At 40.4% G+C, this 12,065-nt stretch overlaps 1 protein-coding gene across 1 annotated transcript in view; it reads right to left on the bottom strand.

Annotated features, from left to right (window-relative positions):
- Positions 1 to 12,065, bottom strand: part of LOC124754405 (SEC14-like protein 2) — a 306,366-nt gene that overhangs the window by 68,341 nt on the left and 225,960 nt on the right. Inside the window, exon 5 of the mRNA XM_047249026.1 lies at positions 3,513 to 3,722. Within this exon, the coding sequence (XP_047104982.1) occupies positions 3,513 to 3,722 (210 nt within the window). The remainder of the gene's footprint in view (positions 1 to 3,512; positions 3,723 to 12,065) is intronic.

Raw genomic sequence — 12,065 nt, 5'->3', positions numbered from 1 at the left:
GTTTTATTTGATATCTTAGGCAAGGAAAAATTGGAGAAATCAAATCACTCCAAACTAACTGACACAGAATTGGGTTGAATTTTGTAAGGTAGTATTTCATCAACTTCACATAAAGCAATTATGTGAAGCATGCATTCAGCAACATACAGCTCATGATGGAAATTTCAGATCTGTGGTACCGCTTGGTGAATCATGATGAGCCTCTTGCTGATTGGAGCATCAGAGTCTATCCTAAACCCTCTATCATACAAGTTCCTTCCAACAGGCTGCACAGGTGACATTTGCAACAGCTGAAATGGTTCTTTTGGAAGAGATGAGTGTCTGCATCAGCTGCAGCAATACAGTAAATGGACATCAGAAGGAGCATGGCAGCTCCATATCAACAATCAGGCCTTGGTCAAGGTAACTTGGTGTGAAGGTTTAGTCCCATCTAGAAGCTGTCCTGGTCCTGGTGAGAACATTCATGTAGTGACAGTGAAAACTGGCAATGGGTGGGTTAAGAGGGCTGTACTGAAGTTGTGCTGTTATTAGTGAAAGAGTGGAGTGATACTTCCCATTTTTGAGGTGGTTCACAATGAATGCCAAATGCTACACTATAATTTACAGCAACAAAATCCTAAGTCCCGATTTTAGCTTAAGAAGATGTAAATTTTTTTTGGAAGACAGACTGTTGATAAGTAAATTTCATTATTAGTGTATATATTAAATGTTAGTGTGTTCATGCTTCATATGCCTCGATAGTGTGTGTAGTAACATTCAGTTTTATTCTTTTCTATGATTTGGAATTTACATTTTCAGTTTGTTGAGCTTTTAAATGTATACTTAGTTGCTAAAATGAGAAGACTTATTTTAGGATGGGAATATGTTACGTTCTCTGTCACCTCTGTCACTCCTAGTCATATCCAGTGTTGCATTTTACAACTGGTCAGGTAAGCCAGTCCAGTACAATGTGCTCCTCTTCAGTAACTATGTTGGACGCACCTACCTGGACCTTTGTGTAGATATTACAGCAAGCAAGTTTATGTCTCAGCCAAGCAAGCTTCACTGTGACTTCAACATATTGTGTGTCTTGCCATTTATTAAAATGAGGGTGATTTATGCCCCAAACAACTTGTGTTCTGTTTTATCACTTGAATAGAAACATGAAGAGGGCAGTGAGCCCTCTCACACTATACACTAAGAATGTAAGTATACAGATTCATGAACTAGAGACAAGCAAGTGAATAGCTGTATACAAAGAGAAAGATTACAAATTAAAATTAACAAATGGCTTTCAGGCTCTAGAGAATGAAGAACATGTGGACTTAAATATGAGAAATGGTGCTTTAATAAGTATTGTACTGGAGACTGCTGCAGATGTTGCAAGAATAAAGAAGACAAAAAACTTTTCCTGCAGACATAAAACAATTGATGAAGAAGAGAAAAGATTTTTGTAAAGAATTACAGAAGTCAAAATTAACTGAACTAAAGAAACTATTTTGAAAATTTATGAGCAGATGTCAGAAAATATAATGAGAAGATTATAGGGGAGACAATCATGGACTACCAAAGTAGCAAGAAAGAAAAACAGCCACTTAATAGAGGGCAGACATTCATTAACATTAGTCAAGAAATCAGATGGCTCTTTTATGATGAACAAGGAGATCATAGTAAAGCTATTGAAAGACTTCTTCACAAAACCTGCATTTAAAGAAATGTGTAAAATAGATGTCAGATGAAACAGTTGTTGTGTGAAACATATTTTGATAGGGTAAGTATTACAGGACTTTCATTTCTGACATCTGGAAAACCCTGTAAATAAATAAATAAACAGCTCATTACAAGATTTGAATTCTGACACACTCAAAAAGTGGAATGATACTAGAAACATGAGTCAAATGTGATTTTAGCAACAAAATTGTGGTCCCAGCAATTCAGCTCTGATGACGATTACCCTCTTATGTGTTACTCCATGTTACAAACATCTTTCACTTTATAGTAACTATAATATAAAAGAAAAGATTTCAAAAGTTATGAAGTTTCAGGTGGTTTCAGAAGGTTTAATATCTCTCAGGGAAATGTAAAGATCATTTTAATGTTAGAAATGTTTGTGTGTAGTACTTACAATGTGACCCAGTGCAGCTGTATTGTAACATTTTATAAATAAATGGAAGATACTGGAAGAATTAAAGCTATGTTTGGATAGTTGTGTTGATAAAAGCATTTCCTATGAAAGGAAAGGTTCCAGATTAAAATCCTTATCAGGAACACAGTTTTAATCTGCCACAAAATTTCGAAACATTATACACACAGTCTGCTGATGGGGGAAAATATATTCAGTGTATGGTTATAATTTTAAGTCACTTCGACGCGCAGGTCGCCGAAAAGGCGTCAACTCGAAAGACCTGCACCAAGCGAACGGTCTACCCAATTGGAGGCCCTAGCCCCACGGCGTTATTAAGTCACTGAGATATCTTTTGCATCCAAGAAGCATTTTCTCTGTTACTGTTTAACAACAGACAGTGAGAACATATGTAGAAGACATTATTAGATTTTTCAAACCATTACATGAAGCAAGAACAAGTGCACAGAATAAAGCTACATCATGCTTCCTCTTTCATCACAGAAAAGTGGAAGGTCTCTTAAGGATGAAGTCATTTTGTGAGTTTGGACATTGTTTCTTTACTTACAACACTTCACAGTACCTGTCAAACATCTGTTCTCTCTCTGTCTTTCTTTCCACCTGTGTGCTACTGCAGTATGATCTGCACACCACCTCAGTTGAATGAAGGTGAAAAAAGGGAAGTTGCTCCGCCCTCTGCCCTTGTTTAAGGAACCATGCAAGCCTTCACCTTAAGTGACATGGGTGACAAACAACCAACAAAACTCATATACAAGGGTAATCCCAAAAGTAAGGTCTCCTATTTTTTTATAAGTACCTAGACCTGTTTATTTCTATAATGGTTTACATCAGTTTACAGCTTTAACATTTAGCTATTTTTTGACATTATCACCATTTCTGTCAATACATTTTTGTAGACGCTGTGGCAGTTTTCGTATGCTCATGTCATACCAGCTCACCGCCATGCTGTTCAGAAAGTTATGAACCTCTTCTTTCACCTTGTCTTCAGAGCTGAATTGCTTTCCGGCCAAATGTTCTTTTAACCCAGGGGACAGGTGACAATCACTTGGCGCTAAGTCAGAACTATAGGGTGGGTGGGTGATTATGTTCCACTGAAACTGCTGCAGGAGAGCAATGGTTTGCCGAGTGATGTGTGGGCGAGCGTTGTCATGGAGAATGTGTACCCCCTTGCTCAATATTCCTCTTCTCCGGTTCTGAATTGCCCATGTGAGCTTTTTCAGTTTCTCACAGTATCTGTCAGTGTTAATTGTGGTCCCAGCAATTCAGCTCTGATGGCGATTACCCTCATATATGTTACTCCATGTTACAAACATCTTTCATTTTATAGTAACTATAATATAAAAGAAAAGATTTCAAAAGTTATGAAGTTTCAGCTGTTTTTTTTAATTACCTGGTCTCCAAGCATACTGGCGCAAGTTAAAATTATCCATGTCAAATACAACAGTCACTTGGGATGCTACTTGGCCATGTACAGCTGCTTGCTTCCGTGCTATCCCACTAAACATTTCAATGTGTTTTATAGTGTTACGAATAAAGTCACTCTTCGAGACTGAGTGCAGCATTCCCCATATGTCGAGGCCAGCAAATGGAACTACAACCACTGAAAAAGATCAAAAGAAGGCTTATTACGTTTCATAGAATTGTCATACATGTACAGTCAGTCATTTTTAGCCTTATAACTCGGCTGATATGGTGTAAGCTGCAATATCCTTACTTATTTACTTATTTTGCCATTCGTTCATTTATTTATTCATTCATTCAAACATTGTGTTCCATAAATACCATCATGAAAGAGGGTCTTCAGGCATGTGAAATGAGTCGGGTTACACATTAACAGGGAGAAGCAGCCACTGCAGGCAACCATTAAAAGTATGTAAACAATTGTTCTCCTAAATAAAAGATCATGAATTGAAGTAACTCTGAAGTAAAATGGATATGGAGTGAATTGGGAAGATACTAATGAAGATGCAAAGAAATGCAGTGATACAAGTGAAAACCAGTCAGAGTTGTTAAATATACAATGTAATGAATATGTCGTGACAGTTGAAAATTTGCCTCATAATGGGATGTGAACCTGGATTTCCTACTTTTCATGAAAAATTTTCAATTGTTACAACATATTCATTACTTGTACATTATGTATGTCTAAAAACAAAGATGATGTGACTTACCATACAAAAGTGCTGGCAGGTCGATAGACATACAAACAAACACAATCATACACACAAAATTCTAGCTTTCGCAAACAACGATGCTTCATCAGGAAAGAGGGAAGGAGAGGGAAAGATGAAAGGATGTGGGTTTTAAGGGAGAGGGTAAGGAGTCATTCCAATCCCGGGAGCGGAAAGACTTACCTTAGGGGGAAAAAAGGACAGGTATACGCTCGCACACACACCCATATCCAACCACACATACACAGACACAAGCAGACATTATGTATAGATAAGTGAGTGGAAAAGCAGCTACACAAGAAGCTGAAGCAAATGAAATGGCAAAACAATGAAGAACATCAAATATATGGCAAAATGATATTACAGGGGAGATTACTTCCTATTACGTATCTGTGGTTGGAACAAAGTGAGTAATGGGAAGTGACAAACTATTGTTGGTAGTGGGGAGTGGGCATGGTAATTATAATGATAAATAATCACTCCCAATCCCATTGCTTACTAAGAATGCTTTTATTCTTGCAGCATATACACAATGCGTGTAGCATAGAGGACAGACTTCGGAGAACTGGTCTGGCAACGATACAGTTGTTCTTGCTCCACTAGGGCAGCAATATTGTTGAGGAGAGGGGGTTAGAGCCAGTGATTCTGCATCCCCACACTAGCAGTGAGATGCAAGAATTAAAAACTTACATAATAGCTGAACCACTTGCTGGAAGAAGAAATGTGGCTCAGGAATTAGTGCCCATAAACAAACAGGACAACAAATTTTAGAACACAGAACCCCCAAACTAAAGTCACATTGCCTACTTTGATTCTATTGAAGCTTTCTGTTCTTTTTTTATTTTTTTGGGTGGGAGGGTGATTCAACTTACAATATAATAAAGATGTTGAAAGACTGTTACAGAGGAACCTCAATAATAACATGTCATTGACTTGAATGGTCAAAATAAGTACTGGTATCAACAAATGGAGGTAAGAGACAAAGATGTCCTATGATATCGTCGTATAAATATTCTCAATGTTATTGCCATGACATATCTGAATTGAGGGCCTGTATTTTGATGATACCATCATCGTCTGGGGAAACTGACAGAGGAGTGATTGCTATTATGGTCTCCTGTTACAGCATACATTCATGTGCACATTATGCTCTGTAAGTCACATAATGAAGCAGAGCTTTTATGGATATGGAACAAATCAAATTACACATTCATGGGCAGAATCAGCAACTGCAGGTTACTTTTATGAAGTGTACTGACACCACATACACCTAGTGCCAATATATTTACATTGTTAGTGTGTTTCTGAGAGAGTTCATTTTGGATTACTCTATTACAGTTATGTTATTAATATAAAATTAGCTATTTTAAGAAAAGCAACTTCTCTTCTGTGTTGTCTTTATCTACTACAGTGCTGGCCATTAAAATTGGAACTCTGGCAAGGATAGAAAATAATAAAATTTTATTGACTATGCATGTACAGTGCAGTAAGAAGAATATATGATTACATTTGTACTGGTAGGTAATTTTCAGGTATAAAGGGTGTGAAATTTAGGTCAGAGAACTGCCTTCTCTGGCAGCAACAACTGCTCTAACCCCACTGGGTGTTGAACAGAACACAGCCTGGATGACAGCACAGCTATCGGTATGTAAGTATGTGCTGCTTCAACTGTGTGTCAGGGTTCACCAGTTGTAGTGATTGGTGGCATGCAACTCTCTTGGCAACTGTGAGCAGATGTTTTCAGTGGGTGAGCAATTGGGAGAATATGCTATCCAAGGCAACAGTTGAAGGGTGTTAATACAGAAGTAGGTTAGGACAGCAAGGGAAATGTGGTTTTGTGTTACTTTACCGAATGGTAACATCACAGAGATGCTGAATATAGGGCACAGTCACTGGTGTTAACACATCAGAAATGTACCAGCTGCTACCCAAATTACAGGCTGTGCAATGAGAGGTGATCGCGTTCTGTACCCAATGACATCCTATACCATCAATGGTTCAAGAACAATGAAGAGACACTGAGTAGCTGTGGTAAATTCCAGGCTGAACTGAACAAAACATTTGGTGCCAAGTGCTGGACCCATATGATGATGACACATTTAACTTTTCAATTTCATTCCAACCACATCCTCGGCACATGAACCCAACTTTAATTTATTTCAAAGATTGTTATCAGTGATCTGTGTACTGAAATGTTAAAAACTTTAATGTCAGTATTGATGTTGCCTGGAATTTTCACCCCTGAGTCCAAATATGGTGATATATTGCCAAACTGTGGTGTTCGCAAGGTGGCATAGGGGTTAGCACTGCTGGTGAGAACACTGTGGGTCACAGTTCAAATCTTGCCATCCACAGTTACTTGTTATTTAACATTTATCTATTCTAGAATGTTCTTTAAATATCTGATCTTTGTACAGTTTCTGCATTCTGGACTATTTGATGTTTGCATAAACACAAGCATTCTGGAATAATCTATTCTAGAATGTTCTGTAAATATCTATCTATGTACTGTTTCTGCAATCTGGACTATTTGATGTTTGCATAAACACAAGCATTCTGGAATAATTGATGACTGTATAAATAGCTGAACTCTCCGTCCAGGAGTTCAGTTATGTTCCATCCGTACAATAGTGTTAGCTACAAATGTACATTTAGCCCCAAGTGTTGTGCTTCACAGATGATCCTGCCTTTGGATCTGGACTTGACTGTGGTTTCATTGTGACAGTATTTGGTGGCAACAATGGATATTTCAAAACAACTACATCATCATGCCTCCAATTAGGCAACGTAATAGCTGCTGTCTACATGGACAAGAATGGGGATACAAGCAGTACACAGTTCCAAAGGTCTGGATATTCAAGAGAACCATGGAATCTGTGCCAGTAGTATGTCAGCAGCACATCAGGCATCCGTCAGTGTTATCAGGAGATGCTGGTCAGGAACCAATCAAATGGCTGAAAGGTTTCAAAGTAGTTGCCAAATACAACAGGTGGGATAGCATGATGTATGTGGCAGATGTATGCTATTTCTTGAATGACACAGCCCACAATAGTTCAAGAACAGCACAAGTACACTTAGCAGAAGAACAATTGAGAGTAGGGCCCAACACCATGATGAAAAAAAACACTCGTACATGCAGACTATTTTGGCCCTTTGCAACAATGTGAACCTGAATGTGACAAAAGCAGACAAAATTTCACATTTGATGAAAGGAGTCACAGAATATGTGTACCAGTATCTCCTGGTAAATGATGTCGCAACAAAGGAAGACTTCGTAAAGTGGTGCCAGAACATCAAGGAAATGCTACATAAAAAGAGTCAGATGAAAGAGGTATGATTTTCTCCAGAATGTGGTCCCTATGAAACTTGTGGAAAACCATGATGAACTTGTTTCTCTCATATGCCAGGTTATAAGAGAACAGAGACAGCATTTTATGACTGCTAGGACTGTCAGACCAAGTACATACAAGGTAGCAGCCATGAATGTCAACCCTGTGCATCAGGAGGTAATAGAGAACAAAATGACTGCTAAGCCACAAGGTGTCAACCACCACAACAGTCCTGTTCTCATCAGTTGACTGCAGACAATTGTAGTCAACTTGCAGAATGCCGTATCCTGTAAGAGATCGTTCCTCAAAATGCTGTAGCCATTCACCCTCACTGTAGAGAGGTACCAGTCACTCGCCTAGCCACTAAGTTCAGGAAAACTAAATGAGTTTATCATCTATGGAGGTGAGGCTGCCATAGATGAAAATCCTCCATGGATGTCAGCCACCAAGATATCAGAAAGTGCCACTGACATCATAATCAATGGCTATCTCATCCAGGCACTGGTCAATTTAGGGGCTTCTTTTTCTGTAATGTTGAATGCTTATGAACAGCAAAAGAAGACTATGTTCCATGATACAAAAGTCACTGTGCTGAAGGTTGCAAATGGAAAATACATCCAGCTGACAGGAACACATATTGCAAGAATAACTATCAATGACTGGACACAGACAGCCCTTCATATTTGTCATGTTAACAGAATGTAGTCATGATGTTATTCTCAGATGGAACTTCTTGCTGCACTACAGTTGATCGTAGGGTATGGAAGATCAGAGCTCCAGATTAACAAAGCTATTCCAACAAGCACACATAACAAAGACTGCTCTGCATGGTTTGCCACAGAAGACATTATTATAGTGCCATCATCAACGAGATGAGCTTCAGTCATTAGTTAAGATACTCTGTGAAACTGTTAAGCTTATATAGAGTGCAAAAAGCTACTAAGGCTCACAATATAAATATACATGCCAGTGATGATCATAAATATTGTAGATGTTCGAGGAGAACTTTGGATTAGGCCTACTAATTGTCATGAGCAGCCACAACTCATCTCTAAAGGTACATGCATAGGGACAGCTGAACAAGGGCAGCTTAATGTCACCAATGAACAGTCATGCTCTACCACCACAGCAGTCAGTGCTAGGAGAAAGCTACTATCAAACTTCCAATAGGATCTGGTCTGACTGAAGAACAATGTCAGTGAGTGATAGCTGTTCTGCATCAATTTTTGAATGCTTTGAAAAGAGGAGTGGAGAAAAGACAGACCAAGTGGTCCATAGTAAAACACTATATCAACTATGGGGATCATCCACCAAATAGCCAGTACTTGTACAGAGTGGCACCTCTTGAATGGCGGATAATCCAGTGAAAATGGAGAAGATGCTGCAAGATCCCATCACTGAACGTTCAGAGTCTCCTTGGTCCCCTCCTGTGGTTCTTGTTAAGATGAAGGATGGCACATGACATTTTCACATTGACCACTAATGACTAAAGAAACTCATGAAGAATTTTTGTTGCTGCAAATTGACTGACACTACAGATTGCTTGAAAGGAGCAAAGTGTTTCTCAACTATGGATATGCAAGACAGGCTGCTGGCAAATCAGTGTTGGCAAGGCTGACCAAGAAGAGACTGTTTTCATAGCTCCTGATGATTTCAAAGAGTTTAATGTTATGCCATTTGGACTGTGTAATGCTCCTAGCCACCTTTGAAGGTATGATGGACGATCTGCTTCGACACCTTAAATGGATGTCTTGTCTTTTCTGTCTGATTGACATTGTCATCTTTTTAAGACTTTTAAAGGACATCCAAGCCAGTTGATGACAGTGTTGAACTGTGTTCAGATTACAGGTCACCTGGAGATTACAAGATGGCTGCGAGTGTAGAAGTGTGTAACTGTAATACGAGAAAAAGTTACAGTTATGTGCTAAAAAAGGGAGTTTGCGAGAATTCTAATGTCGAAATAACAAATTTAAGAGAACGAGTTTCAGGTCTACAATTCTTAGTCAACATTTTAGGAAGTAAAATCACCACTCTCAAGAATGAAAATCGGGAACTACGGTCGAAGAACAAATCAAGTGAAGTGGCACCTGACGAAAGGTACAAATCGTCTGAGTGGAAAGAAGCGAGACACAAAGGTAGGACATAAGCTGGAAAAATAACAACGAATTTTGCAACAGCAGTTACTTTTACAGATAAAAACAAATATGGCATAATTACCTTAGCGGTGGCGTGGAGACGTCGGTTGTACGGCTGTGATCATAATTACAAGAGTTCATGGTAATTTGAGATGGATATATTGTCGCAACTAGCGGGCAATAAGACTACGTGTGGTTTTTCCAACTAACTGGTAGCATCACATCTACAGCCTGGTGCCTTCAAAATTCAGTCAAACTATCTCCACATGGAACCTAAACCATGTTGTCGGGAAACAGACTGTAGCAACCGCGGAAGTACGTCTAGCCTGCAGAAGAAGTCGAAGGCAAATGAGACAGAGCTGTTGCTGTAGGAGTAATGTAACACGTAGAGTTTCGGAGAAAATGGCCGACTGCATCGAAAGCTCTGCTTTTCGAAGACAATCTATCACTGCTTATTCGCACAGTTTCGGACAGGTTACAAAGTTCAAAATACGTTGACTAGCGCTGTCTTCCTCTCGCGGTTAGGATCGCTTCTCTGGCAGCTCTGTTGTATCAGTGCAAAAGGGCCTGTTCAAATTAGGTATAAAGCACTCCCTTGCACGGAAAACGCCGCCTTGGCGAAAATTATCAACTTCTGAATCATTAGCAATCACGAACCGAAAGATTTATGGACAATGCTTTCATATTCTTGGTATCATCACTATATGATATCTCTCAACCATCCTCGTAACACAAACAAAATCACAAATATGCATCACACCCATAAGCAGATTACTGGGCCAATTTCAGGGTTCCCATAATTTAAACACTAAAAAATGACACGTTTCAAAAGAGTATTAATGCTGCATCTCAGCAGTGCCATTTAGTAATTCTGTGAAAGAAAACTTCGTAGCTCTCGTATGTGCTGTGCCCATGTACACACTGCTGGGAAAAAAATAGTGCACCTGGAAAGGACGTCGATTTTGATACGATCACGGCATATGCCATATGGTTGATAGTAGATGTACCGATAATGACATACCAGGGTAGCCAAGCGCGCTAACGCGCGGGTGCGGGTAGGCGCGCTAGCCCCGGATCGAATCTGCCAGGCCGATTAACGACGTGGGCCGGTGTGCCGGCCAGCCTGGAGTTGGTTTTTAGACGGTTTTCCACGTCTCGCTAGGTGAATACCGGGCTGGTCCCCACGTTCCGCCTCAGTTACACGCGTTGTAGACATTTGACTCACGTCCGCACTATTTGACGATTTACACTAGACGCAGACAGTTGAGGTACACTGATTCCGTCCTGGGGGGGTACGGAGTGGTGGTAGGAAGGGCATCCGGCCGTCCCTAACACTAATATTGGAAAATCCGTTGTAACCACGCCGACCCTGCGATCGCTGCGGGATTATGATGTACGCGAAAGAAAGGAATAAGTAACGATAATGGTTTCAGCGTATTCTGCCAACAGACAGCGCAGTGGCATAGTTACCAGGGCCTCAATTGTGTCTACCCTTTAATAGGGAATGCTCATAGCCAGAAGACTCAATGTTGTGCGTAACAATGCCACGGAGATGCACTTGTACTTCCTACATCCGACAGACCGAGTTTGAAAGCGGTCAAATTGTGGCCTTCCAAGTTGTGGGATGGTTCTTTCAGAGAAATGACACGCGGGTTGTACGTAATGCCTCAGTTGTGCAACGATGCTGGTATCATTGGTCACATGACGAGGTTTTGGGCGTCCATGCCGCACAGAAGTCCACCAGGATCGTTGTACTGTAAGGGCAGAGTGGCAGATCGTACAGTTACTATGGCACAAATAAGAGCACTGTCAGCCTGCACACGTCAACACAAGCTAATGCGAACCGGTTATTAGCAGTTGGACTATGGGCACGCACACCTCTAACCTGTCTTCCACTCACGCACAGCAGTGTCATTCACGGCGCAACAGGTGCCATCAGAGGATCACCTGGAAGATGGAATGGCCCGACGTGGTCTTCAGCGATGAAAGCAGATTCTGCCTGCACGCAAGCGATGGTCGTTTGTGCGTACGACACAGAGTGTTTTCTCCTAAGACAAACTGGCCCCACCCCAGGCCTTATGGTCTGGGGTGCGATAAGCTACAAATCTCGTTCATGTTTGGTGTTTCTGGAGAGGACGCTAATCAGCGCTCGGTACTTTGTTGTTAGACTAGTTCTTTTCCACTATTGCAACAGGAAGGTGATGTGTTGTTGCTACAGGATAATGCTCGCCTACACGCTGTCCTTGAAACTCAACGCTCTGCAAGATGTGCAGCAACTTCCCTGGCCAACGGGAGCCCCGTACTTGTC

Source organism: Schistocerca piceifrons, chromosome 1, assembly GCF_021461385.2.
Source record: "Schistocerca piceifrons isolate TAMUIC-IGC-003096 chromosome 1, iqSchPice1.1, whole genome shotgun sequence".
NCBI lineage: Eukaryota > Metazoa > Arthropoda > Insecta > Orthoptera > Acrididae > Schistocerca > Schistocerca piceifrons.
The sequence above is the reverse complement of the archived record's forward strand: the minus strand, read 5'-3'. Positions and strand labels throughout refer to the sequence as shown.